The sequence below is a fragment of the Sminthopsis crassicaudata genome, chromosome 1, assembly GCF_048593235.1.
Source record: "Sminthopsis crassicaudata isolate SCR6 chromosome 1, ASM4859323v1, whole genome shotgun sequence".
NCBI lineage: Eukaryota > Metazoa > Chordata > Mammalia > Dasyuromorphia > Dasyuridae > Sminthopsis > Sminthopsis crassicaudata.
Genome location: NC_133617.1, coordinates 378,671,184 through 378,684,041, shown reverse-complemented (window position 1 = coordinate 378,684,041; position 12,858 = coordinate 378,671,184). Strand labels below are relative to the sequence as shown.

At 34.9% G+C, this 12,858-nt stretch overlaps 2 protein-coding genes across 9 annotated transcripts in view; one reads left to right on the top strand and one right to left on the bottom strand.

Annotated features, from left to right (window-relative positions):
- Positions 1 to 3,185, bottom strand: part of C1H18orf54 (chromosome 1 C18orf54 homolog) — a 36,004-nt gene extending 32,819 nt beyond the window's left edge. For 3 of the 6 annotated variants that reach the window (XM_074279391.1, XM_074279392.1, XM_074279393.1), the window contains exons 1-2: positions 577 to 1,789; positions 160 to 228 (exon numbers count right to left, since the gene is read on the bottom strand). The gene's annotated coding sequence lies outside the window, so the exon portion shown is untranslated. The other 3 variants (XM_074279388.1, XM_074279390.1, XM_074279389.1) reach the window with 3 other exon arrangements.
- A 166-nt stretch (positions 3,186 to 3,351) lies between these two features.
- STARD6 (StAR related lipid transfer domain containing 6) overlaps positions 3,352 to 12,858 on the top strand; it is a 42,617-nt gene continuing 33,110 nt past the window's right edge. Inside the window, exons 1-3 of one of the 3 annotated variants that reach the window (XM_074279395.1) lie at positions 3,352 to 3,616; positions 8,093 to 8,186; positions 8,368 to 8,417. In XM_074279395.1, the coding sequence (XP_074135496.1) occupies positions 8,097 to 8,186; positions 8,368 to 8,417 (140 nt within the window). In that variant the 5' untranslated portion in view covers positions 3,352 to 3,616; positions 8,093 to 8,096. The other 2 variants (XM_074279396.1, XM_074279397.1) reach the window with 2 other exon arrangements.

Sequence of the window (12,858 nt, the reverse complement as noted above, 5' to 3'; positions counted from 1 at the left end):
ACTCAATAAATATCTGTTAACTTTATTGTTGGAATAATAAGAAACATTTTAGAAAGGAAATCAAGAACAGAAGGAATATTTAATGATAACACAGTTCTGAAATATTTATGATATACTTTATTAAGCTACTAGAACTTGAATCTTTAGTTATCTCCATACCATATATTAAAACTCCAGTATTATCCTGTAGGTCCCAATATCATCAGGCAAGAATGGAGAAAAGGCCAGCTAGAAAGTAAAAATTTCAGTGAAATTTGGATAGGAAGCAGTAAATAGGATGAAGAACATTTTCTAGGTATCTGCTACTTTTTTATACAGTACATGGGTGATAGTAAGTAGCATTTTATAACCAGTATAGAGAGAAACAGATCCGAAAATTGGGCCAATGCCTCTGGCTATTCTATTTTATGGCACCAGTATTTTGGTCAAAAGGGCAAAACATAAGCCTGAATACAGTATGACTAAGAATTAGATACTTATGTTATAACAACATTCTCAGTCTTAAAATCAATGTATGCTGGAAAACAGCATTAGTTTGATTCAGCATATAAAAGGAGAGTACCAGACAGTACTCACTTTTTTAAGGTCCTATAAAATACAAGTGAATGCTCTGTTGTATTGTTGTACTTTTCATAGTGATGCATCCTGTGACATCACAATAGGAAACATTTATTCCTTTCTAGCTGTATTTTCCAACCTTTAAATATCTCTAGAGAGGAAAATGGAAGTGGGAAGTAAAAAAAAGATAAAAGAAGACTTTTAAATTAGAGTGGGGGGAAAAGCAATAATCTGAATACCTACTTGGCACATAAATCATAAAAATCTAATTTCAAATAATCTGGGATAACATACTGGCTGTGTAACTATGAAATCATTTAACCTTAGTGCCTCAGGCAACTCTAACAATTGAAGTCACAGTTACTGATTTATCTGCATAGCTAAACAGAGTTTTCCAAACTGGCATGAAATCAGGAAAAAAAAAAAATTCAATTGATGGTATGAAAGTAAGCCCATTTTGAAAGTCTTTTACAGATTAGTGGGCTTCAACAAATATATTTACTTTTATTTTTGTAGAATATGATATTGAAGTCAAAAAGCTAAAAAGCTTTTGCAAGATTACACAATTTTTTTAAAAGGCTAATCAAGCTATACTAATAAAACTATACTATTAAATAGTTGCCCTTTACATGAAAATAGCCATGAAAAGTGATTTTTAAAAAAATGATCTTGTTTCTTTCTACTTGTCAATCAGGAAACAAACATATGTTATGTATTACTATGCTACAGGAACTGTTCTAATTGCTGGGGATGATGGTCCCAGCCTTCAAGTAAGTTACAGTAGAAGATAACATGAAAATAACTATTCACATACAAAATACAAAGAGTGGATGGAAGGTAATCTTAGAAGGCACTAGCAACGAGATTATTCCCTTTATCTTTTACAAATATACTTTTAATCAATGTGAACCACTCCAACTTTTTTCAGTGCTTAACCTAAAGTTGATGTTGCCTACTTCCCATTAAAGAAGTTTAAGTATTTTAGAAATAAACTCATTTAACTCTTTTCCAAGATCCCTAGCAATCTTACAACACTAAAAGTGCTTGTGATACCTCAGAAAAAATTAACTCAGGACTTAATTTATTATTCTACTTGCAACATAGTAACAATTAACAGACATGCTGTCTTAAAGGACTTAATTTTTAGCATTTATATCTGTAGTGTTGTAAAGTTAAAATAAATTTGATTTAATCACTTAACTAAAATGTTTCTTCTAAACCTAATTTTATGTAAAACTATATTAATAACTTTTTTATTTTAAAACATCTCAGTTTCTATACTAGGTAACATGAGAAAAAGCAAACTATAGCTGCCTTAAAGAAGGGTATGGATGAGACTGTCAATTAATGTGGCAGGGACATAGGAAAGGATAAGTTGTATATAAACTATTCTTCCTCCAATTTTTCTATCTTCTGATATAAACGGAATTGCTGGAAGAAAAGATAATGTATCTGACCTCCTGATTCTCAGAACCTTCCCCTACTGATGACACACAAGCTTGGATTTACCGGATTCTCAAAATACTTCCATATCTCAAGGGTTCAATTGAAAAGTATCATTAAATGTTTTCTGGAGGGTCTGAACTAGACAAGAGAGCTCATCAAACATCGAAGAATCTACCTAAAAAATTTCAACTTTAGTGCTAAAAAATTATCCTTCTGCCAAACAAAAGCCCAAGGAATGAACTAAAAACGGGGTTTCAGCATTCCTTCAGTTTGGTTTCAGAAATTTATTTTTAATAGAATTATTCTTTTCAGAAAGTACAAATATGTGAAGATGCTCACTATTACTTTAGTCTAAAACCATTATATTCATTTAAATGTAAAATGATTTTTCATTAACTCTGACACAAGGAAAGCATATTAAACTCGGATAAACACAACTCTCTATTTGGACAATAATGTGTTCTTCCCACCAGTTTCTTCCTTAACTCCAGATCATCCTTAGAACTCGGATTTGCTCTCCTAACTCTTTTCAGGACTTTGGATAACTATCCTTTCTTCTGGCAGGCATTCCTCCCAAGAACTTGATATATTTCTTTTATTTAATAACCACTCAACGGGAAGCTTCTGTATGTACATAGGTAATTCTTGGACGAACTGATAACTCATGAGTCTCTCTCCTCAGTCTTCATCCTCTAGACCTTGGGTTTCCTTCACTCCACCCCGACCCCGCCAAGCTCCAGCCCCAGTCCCGGGAGGCGAAGTTCCCAGCAGGTCGCCGTCTCCCGCCCCCTCCCTGGTGCTCATCCCCGGCTCTCCAGCACCCGTCCTTTCCCCAGGGGTGGGGCAGCCCGAGATGGTGCCGTGTCCTCTCCTTCAGGTAAGGTAACCCCTCCGTGCCCCGCCGCCCCACGGTCCCGACGTGCCAAAGCATTCTCGCCACAGGAACCCCGCGAGCTGCCGCCTCAGGCGGCGGTCTCCTCCAGTCCACCTTCTGGTCGCTCCCAGGCCCCCAGTCAGGACACAACACAAAACGGGACGCACTTCCACGACCCCATCCCGATGCTCGGTGCATCCACGGGTCCGGGGTGGGTGCGACGCAAACCCCCCGCGATCTCCCCTAGCTTCGGCCCTAGCAGCACAGCCTCAGTGGAGGGCCGGTCGTCGCCCGCCCTTTCTTTCAAACCGATTTCCAACATGGAACTCAGGCTGCACGCATGCGCGGCATTCGTTCGCTTTGTGGGGCAAGGGAGTGGGAGACTTGGACCGAGGAGATGTGGGGTAGAGGAGGTATGTTAGGCGCAGAGCCTTCTGGAAGTTGTAGTTTTATCTCCACCATCCCTCCCCCCACTTGCAGTGATAGGAGGGAGTGTTCTGGACCACTACAACCTGCTCTGCCCTCCTCCCCACCTCCAGTTCATCCTCTGCTCTCTTGCATCCCCGGACTCCTTGTTCAGCTCGGGCTGGAGATAGGCCTTTTCTTCTTCTGCCCGATCTCAGAGTCTGTGTGAAAGGAACAAGTGAGCGAGAGTGACTCTAGGACTTTATATCTGCTGCTGCTGCTGCTGCTGCCGCTGCCGGGAGAGACCCAGCCCTGCAGCCCCAGTTCCTCCAGGTGAGCCTCAGTTTTCTCCTTACCCAATCCCTCTCCAGGAAAAAAGAACCCTACAATGAATGGAGATAACCCCCTGGTCTCACTGACCTCCCCTTCTATGGGATACCCCAGAGATGCCCAACATCCCTCCTCTTTTATCCCACCCTTTCCTGGGCATCAAGCTCTCCTCCCTGAATCTTTTTGCCTGACGAGGTAGAATCAGCACTGAAGGAGAGTGATTGGTGCTGAATTTTACATAAACGCATTGGAGAAGCTGACTCCCAGGGAAGGATGACTATTCCAAGCTCAGATTGGAGTCGAAGCATTTCAGAAAGGGGGCTATGTCAAATGTTGATTCAAAAACAAAAACTCTGCTTTTTTTTTTTTTAAGTACTTGCATGGTAAAGAGGGAAAGTGGGGAGAAGTACCTAATTTCAAATGGTGTTGATAGTATTAAAAAGGTATTATTCTTTCAAAGATTTTTGCACTAACTAAACATAGAAATATTACTCTTAATTTCTGATAAATATGGGTAAATTTCAGCTGATTTGATCACTGGGTAAAATATAGTTTAGTTTTACCCCTCCTCTCCTCTGACCTGTAATAGAATCAAATGATTTTGAGTAAAAAATAATTGTATCCCTATATTCTCTATTTGGCAGATCTCTAAAGTCCAAAGCTATAAAAGTGTGACACTTCTTAATTTGGTGATTTCTAAATCAATATTCAAGATGGATAGCAATATACACACATATATTCTATCATATATCTATTGAATGTAAATGTATATAGACTTATACCTATACATACACATATACATATATACCTACATATATACATTCTAAAGACAATTACAAGCCAATATTCAAAGTTATGAAAATATGTCAAATTTGTGATGTGATTTTGAGAAGCTTATTTTGTTCCAACTTCAAATACCTTTTTAAAGAGATTGTAAGAAACATTTTATTGTTTAGATAAGGATTTCCAAAAAAGTTTTTTCCTGTAAGTTTGATTTAAAAATTTTCCCATATACTGTCTTTTTAGAATTTTTGAGAAATGTAGTTCTTCATTTAATTTTGTAATCAGTGTCAACAAAGCCTCATTTTAAATGTATATAAAAATGTCCCCCAATTAGGGGGGTAGATTGCAAATAATGAAACATTTTCCTTTATTTTACAAAAGAACAGAATGTAAAAGAAATGTTCAAATATATAAACAAAATTAATTCATTAATTTTTTTTTTTTTTTTTTAGTTTCACGAAATCTGGAAAACTTGTAGAGATTTATAATATATATCCTCAGTGATCACTGGAAATATGATAAAACATTTATTGAATCTCCACTTTATGCAAAGACTATGTTAGATTACCTGAAAGTGGAAAAAGTTTAGATGATGCATGATCTCTTAAGTCATGAAGCTTTCATTTTGGCAGAGGGATAAGACACAAATGCAAACAACTATAGTTATAGTTTATAACAAGATATGATAAGTACATCAGAGAAATAAAAAAAAAAATACTTTTAGTAAAGTCCAAGAGTCAAAATAAAACTGTTAGTAACAAAGCATGTGAAGACATTTGATTGGGCTTTACAGGCTAAATAGGAAATGCAACAGACAAAGAAGGATAATCCAAACATAAGGAACCAATGAGCCAAGATAAGTGAGCATAAGAGCTCAGGAACTGATTGAGGGACAGAGAATTGCCTGTAGCCAGGCAGAATATATAGAGGGTATTGTCATAAGATAAGGTTGGATAGATAGGGTGACAATAGAGAGTAATATTTGAGCACATGCAAAGGAATTTAAACTTCATAGACAATTGAGAGCCCCTGAAGCTTTTTGAGCAGAGAACTAATGTGATGTAGGCAAAAAAAGGAATTCTAGCAGTGATATAAAGGATGGCCTCAAGAGATCAGAAAGTAGAGGAAGACCAATTAGGATTTTACAATAGTAGAGGCAGATAGTACGAGGCTTTGTACTGTAATGATCAGAGTGAGAATCAAGATGAAGGAAGAGCTGCAAGAGATATTTCAGAGATAGAATCAAAAGGACTTAGTAACTGAATAACTTTGAAAGATGGGCAAGAGAGAAGTCAGATATAACCCCAAAGTAATAAACCTAGGAGACAAGTATATTCATTATTTGCCAAAAAATCAAAACTAGTAAAAGTTTTTGAGGAACACATCTACATAAATTGCATTTCATGAATTAGTGGGGCATCTAGGTTAATATGTACTAAGGGAGTTGGAGTTATGGGTCTGGATTTCAGGAGAAAGGTCATGATTAGAATGAGATATTCTGCAAAGACAGAGAATGAGATTGTCAGGAGAAAATGAAGAAAGAAGGGGGCTGAGGACATTATAGGTTTTAGTAAAAGGAAAAACAGTTGTTAAATCATCAGAAGTAAAAACCAAGAGAGTATAATGTCTGTAGTCAATGAATGAGAGAATATATACGAAAAAAGAGTGTTCAAAAGCTTCATATAAGTTGAGTTTAAGGACTAAAAAGAGGGAATTAGAAAGTTTTATGTCACATATGAGAAAATAATTTCAGATTGCAAAAGATTTGAGAAGAAATTGAGTAGTGAGGAAGTAGAGGGCCAAGCATAAAAAAAACTTTTCCCCAGAAGTTTGAAAGGAAAGCTGGAGATAGAAGGATATAAATCAAGGGAAGACCTTTTCTTTATTGATCTTCCTTCCTCCCTCCTTCCCTCCCTCCCTTCCTTCCTTCCTCTCTCCCTCCTTCCCTTCCCCTTACTTTCTTCCTTCCCCTTTCCTTCCTTCCTTATTTTCTTTCTTTCTTCTTTCCTTCTTATCCTTTTAGAATTTGGGAGAGGGGATTATGTTTATAAGCAAGTAGGAAGTATTAATTTGAAAAGAAGATTGGAGATGTATAATAGAGAAGTAGTGATGCTTGGGAAAATTTTGAAGGAGTGGAATACCTCATGTATGAGTGGAAAAGAGGAAGAAAGAGAAGATGAAATTATTGAAAAAGTTAGATTAAAAGAAAAAAGAAACTAGATTATATTTTCCAAGTGAGAGGGTAAGAGGTTATTTGGGAGCAAGAAGGAATGATGTCAAAACCCAATAGACTAGAACAGTATTGTTGAGCAAGGCACCAATCAAGATTATATATCATGGATTTGCAACAAGTAAAATCAGGTCAATTTCAGGACTTTCTCCACACTCAGCAGCCCTATAGTAAGAACAAGATAGGGAGAATAATCTAGGAATAAAGATTTAAAGACAGGAAAGAAGAAAAGACAGAGACAATGGTAATAGCTAGGAGAAGATTAACTGGTAGACCAAATATAAAGGCAAGTAAGCCAGAGTAGTTATTTTAAATGGAATTTCTCTTATTATTATTTCTTTCCCATTTTTTGTTAGAATTATGAATAATTGCAGTATAATATGTAATTATCTTTATCAAGGCAGAAATATATGTCATATTTCCAAGAAGCAAGCAATAATCATTAAGTACCAACTTTGTGACAAACACTGTGCTAGGTTCTGGGCAAAGAAGTACAAAAAATGAAACCATCCTTATTCACAATAATGGGGGAGAAAGCAAATACATATAAGAGTATAGATAATTTAGCATAAAATATAATTAATACACATAGATGCATACATATATGTATATACACAAATTAATTAAAATACAAGGTTGTCTGAGAGCAAGAGAGCTAGGAGTTGGGAGTTTCAGGAAAGATTTTGTGCAGAAAGATTTCATACTGCTTCAGTATCAGGAAAGGTGCTTTGCATATAGTAGGAGTTCAAGAGATGTTCAGTATTTCTGATAAGTAAATTCATCATTGCTGACAAGGATAAAATAAGTACTGGAAAGCAAGTTTAGCATTACTTGCATATGAATGACAATAGTTTGTTTTTAATTTAAAGAGCTTACCATTGCTACCAATTTACTTCATCCTCTTATTTCTGCTCCTAAACACTAAACCTGTTGTTCTTCAAACTCTAGTAATTATTAGTTAATTAAATTATAAAGATTGTATGTGAGCCAATGCCAGGTCTGCCTGTGAACTGACAGGTTATGCTTTTTGAACCTATTCACAATTTTTTTTTTTTTAATCATCAAAAGTTGTGTGCTACAAGAATGTCAGAAAATCAAGGAAAGTGAGGGAAAGATTAAAAGTCAATGGTTTCAATAAAGGGTAGAATTAATGTTTGTGAATTATCACATGTTTAAGGTAAAAAAAGAAAAAATATAGTTAAACATGCTTTGATTGTTTCAGTTCTCCATGCATATATGTAGGTACTATTTGGATATGGAATTGAACTGAATTCCTAAGAATACCCAGATAAAACTGGGATGACTGAATAATGAAGATATATAGAAAAGGTCATCATGGTTATATTTTTCAAAACAGTAAGGATTAGTATGAATCAAAGAGCCAAAGTGCAATATAATTGTGGAATATTTTCATTTCTTTGTATATAAGTTTCTTCTACCAATCATTTGTTTTTAAAACTTTGCAGATAGATGGACTTTAAAAAACTTGCTGATGAAGTCTCCCAAGAGGTTTTAGCATTCAGCCGAGATACATCGGGCTGGAAAGTGACTAAAACTTCAGTAAGAAAACAAGTTACTATGTTTCCAGAGATTTTATGATATACAAATTCATCGTAAAGATATTTTAAAATGTTTTTTTTTTTCTTCTTGTAACAAACAGAAAGAGATTTGTTTGTGTTTTTTGTTTTTGTTTTTGCAACTGACAGCTAATTTATTTTGTGGATTTTTATTCCCCTTTGAGAAAAAGATAACAGTTTCCTGGAAGCCTTCTAGAAATTACGATGGACCTTTGTGAGTACTTCAATTATCTATTTGCAGTAATGACATTTGCAGTTTTAAAAATGTAATGACACTAATGTAATCCTCAATTCTTATAAGTCATGTAATGGAGGTCATAAAGTAAAAAGTGAGTTACAAAATTACTTTTTAAAAGTGATATTAAGAAAATATACTAACATTGTATCATCTAATCATACTTTCAAATCTAAAGATAAGAGGAGAAAAAAGACATCAAAACTGCTAATTTAAAAATAATTATTTTACATGGTTAAGGTTTAATTGATTTTTTTTTCTTTTTCTGGATTTAGACTCCTTTTATCCAATAGTTTTGATTTTCTTTTTAATTTTTATATGCTTTGTAGGTGCCTCTGACTTTCCATTACATGAAGCATTAGAAAGGAAAAGCTGAATCTTCTGATTTTATTTTTCTATAGCTGTTTTTAAAGCAAGTTTTATTTTTTCATCATGCAAGGGTTAATAGTTTTAACACAAGAACTCCAGGAAAATGGTCAGAAGTGACATTTTTCAACAATACATTTAGAATTTCTCCTTAATCATATTTATTACCAAAAGTAACACATAACTATATCACATTTATGTGTTCAAATTTAAAAATTAAATAGGTTAGATTTATATACATTTACTTCTTTCTCATTTTATTCTTATTCAACTATGTTTTGTTCCTAGTTTTTGTCTTTTATCCTTTATCAGACATGCCCTACTCCAGTGATATGTATCTATCCTATATTTTGTAATATGGGATTACTATATTCTACTGGTTTTGAGTTATCAGTTAGCTAAATGGATAAGTATTTTTTTGTTTATAGGAAAGAACTAGAAGTCCAGGTACCTGTGGAGATCTCTAGAGGTGGTCTTCTAGAGACAATAGCTCCAGAGGCAGTGTGTTATTGAAAAAACAAAACAAAAACACATTAAATTTAGATGTTCAAGTTTGAACCTCAGAGTTTTAATATTAGCTTTGTGACTCTGGACAAATAATTCTGTAAAATGGAGTTAAAAACATTTGCAATACTATTCCATGGAATCATTATAAGAATCTTATACAATATTTTGTAAAATGCTCTGTAAATCTGAAATGCTTGATTAGTGTCATCTTTAAATTTATTTACTATGAAATTGAAAATGGGAATATAAATAGATTCATAGTCGTACAAAGTTTTTCCCCCTGAAACTTCATGAAAATTCTAGGAAGGATAATTTAAGGAGTGTGAGCAAAGCATATATCCTTCACATTTTCAGTTTCATATTAAACATTATAAAGATGATATTAGGGATTCTTTCAATTTAATATTTTTACCAACAACCAAAAAATTGATCAGACAAAAAATGAACCTCTTTTTTCAGGTGGAAAGTTTCAAAAAGAATGAAATTGATTTATCTGACACTTGGCACATTCTCCATTTCAACAATTCTCTTCTAGGTTCTCCTATAGATCCTCCAAATAGGATCTACCCTAAATGCTCTGGGCCTTTCTGAGGGTCTCTTGATATATGAGTATCAGTGAAGCTCACATAAGGGCTGCCTTTCCTCTTGCTCTCTCTCCTTAATTATTCATCTTTTCATGCATCTGTCTCTTCAGTGATATCTTTGATGCCATTGTTTATGGACAATTTATTGCTGGCAATCTGCTGAAGTCTCTTTGTTCCTCACTTTGCATCTTCTCTTTACCCTTTGGCTTGATCCAAAATCTTGATTGCTCAGAGACTGTGATGACATACCAGCTAGGTGACACAGTGGATAAGAAAGTGCTCAGCCTCAGGAAGATCTGAGTTCAAATGTGACCTCAGATACTTACTAATTAGCTGTGTGAACCTGGACAAGTCACTTAATCCCATCTTCCTCAGTCTTCTCATCTGTAAAAATGAGCTGGAAAAGGAAATGGCAAAAATCCCTCCAGTATCTTTGCCAAAAAAAACCCAAATGGGGTCACAAAGAGTTGGCCATGACTAAAAAGACTGAACAGCATAATAACGAACAATGAGGAGGAGGAGAATGAGCATGATAGTTAGATGTTAACTTGCTAACTAAGGTGTTGAGGGCGTGGACTGTTTCATTTGTAACTTTGGCATGTTTCCTTGCACATATTTGATAGCATTTTAAAGTTTGCAAAGCTCCTTACAGCTGATCTCATCTAATCCTCACAACTACCCCTGGAAGTGGGTATTGTTCCCATTTTACAGATAAGACAACTGAAGCAGCAAACAAAGGTTAAGTGATTTGTCTGGGGCCCCACAGCTATGAAGTTAAGAAACTGTACATGAACTCAGGCATTCTAGGATCCAGACCCAGTATTCTCTCTACCAAACCATAAAGCTTCACTGGAAGGATACTAAGTGTTTAAAAAGATGAATTTTTGTTTCAGAGGAAAGCTTGATGTCGTTAAAATGCCTGTCCATTATGCCAAAGGCAATGCAGCCACCTCTCTTCCTCCTATTCAGGTTTCATCCCATTTCATTGTCCAACTAGAGTATCTGTCCAAGATATTATGGACCAGCTCTAAGGGAAGTTCAGTCACCTTTGGGTTATAGTTTGAACAACAGGTACTACTGCATTCTCTTGTTTTTTTTTTTTTTTTTTTTTTTTTTTTTTGCTTTGTTTTGTTTTTGTTTTTGTTTTTTGTTTTTTGTTTTTTCCCCCTGTATGAATGGCTACTTAGGACTGAACTCTTTTAAACATTTATGGATCTCACTTAGGAGGTTCTGTCCTGTTCCGAGACTTGATACAATCAGCACAGTGTTAATTATAACCTGAAATATCTGGTGAACCTCTCCAGCTATAGGAAAATCCTTTTTATTTGGACTCAACACTGGACTTATTACAGCTATGACAGTAACATATCTTTGGCAAGCATATATTTTTCTGTCTTATGCTTCATTTATCAATAATCCGTCAATCACTGAACAGCTCTGTTATTAGCTCTATAGAGGAATCTTTTATGAACTAAAATATGTTTGGGGAGGTTACATTATTGAAGGGGAACCTTTACAGTCATATTTTATTCAACTAAATCATTTTTTTTTTTTTAAATTAGACTGAAAAGAGGTAACTCCTATGCCTGGAATAAACTTCCTTCTCATCTCAATATCTCAGAATCATTGTTTTTCCTCAGGGTTCAGCTCAAATATCACCTTCTTCATGATCTTATTTGTATTCTCATCCTCAGATGTCTTTGTCCTTTAAATTTCCTTGCCCTATGCTTACTTGTGTATATGTTTTATTTCATAATCCCTCTTGCTCTGGAGGGTTGCAAGCTTCTTGAGGGCATAGGCTATTTCATTTGTATCTTTACATATCTAGCACCTAGGATATTGCCTTGCATATATTGGGCACTTAGTAAGTATTAATAAAATGAATAAAAAAAGTCTTAAATAACCAAATTCCTTATACTAGGTTAAGCTACCAACATAGGTTTTTTTTTTAAACCAAAGCATTTAACTGGTAATTATCTTAATTCCTTTAGAGAGTCTATGAATAGGAGTATGAACCTAGAACTCAAACTCAACATAGCTTATGATGATTATTTATCGTGGTGTGGAAAGTCCTGTTCCTTTTCTTCATGGTGAAATAAGGAAGAAAGAAAGAAAATTGAGCTTTCCAACTCCCTAATAAAGATTTGTCTTTTTTTTTTTTTTTTTTGAAGTTCTACAAAATTACCCAAGAAGTAAGACAAATGCATACTCAAATATAGTATATAATAAATCATTGGTGGCTAAATACTAAATTAATTCTAAATCCTGATGCTTTTTTGGATCACCTCCCGATATCTATGGTACTGTTTTCCTTATTTTGTATAAGTAATTGGCAGTTAACATGAAACAAGCTCTAGAGGAGAAAACTCTTTCATTCAATGGAAATAAATTTGTATTCTACTAACTGTGTATGAATGTAAGTTGGTAGCTACATTTCCCCATATGCAAATTTGGAATCTTATATTTCTCCAACCTGCTTCCATAGAGTTGCTATGAGAATTAGTTAAGTGTGGTAAAGATTCAGATACTACTTGTAACAAACAGTAAAATGTGAAAATAGTCTTTTCTAAGTTTCTCCTCAGTACATACCATAAAAAGAGTCCTTATTTGTCTTTTTTTTTTTTTTTTTTTTTTGAGGCTGGGGTTAAGTGACTTGCCCAGGGTCACACAGCTAGGAAGTGTTAAGTGTCTGAGACCAAATTTGAACTCAGGTCCTTCTGAATTCAAGGCTGGTGCTCTATCCACTGTGCCACCTAGCTGCTCCCTGAAAGAGTCCTTATTTGGAATCAAAAGGAGCTGTGCTCTAATCCTGGTTCCAATGATTATTATTTGGGTAGCCTTGAGCATCTGTCTGGAGCTTCAGTTTCTTCATCTGTAAAATGAATAATTTGGACTAGATGATTTTTTAAGGTTCTATAAGGCTCTAGAACTGATGACCTCTGAGACACCATCCCTCCCCCCCC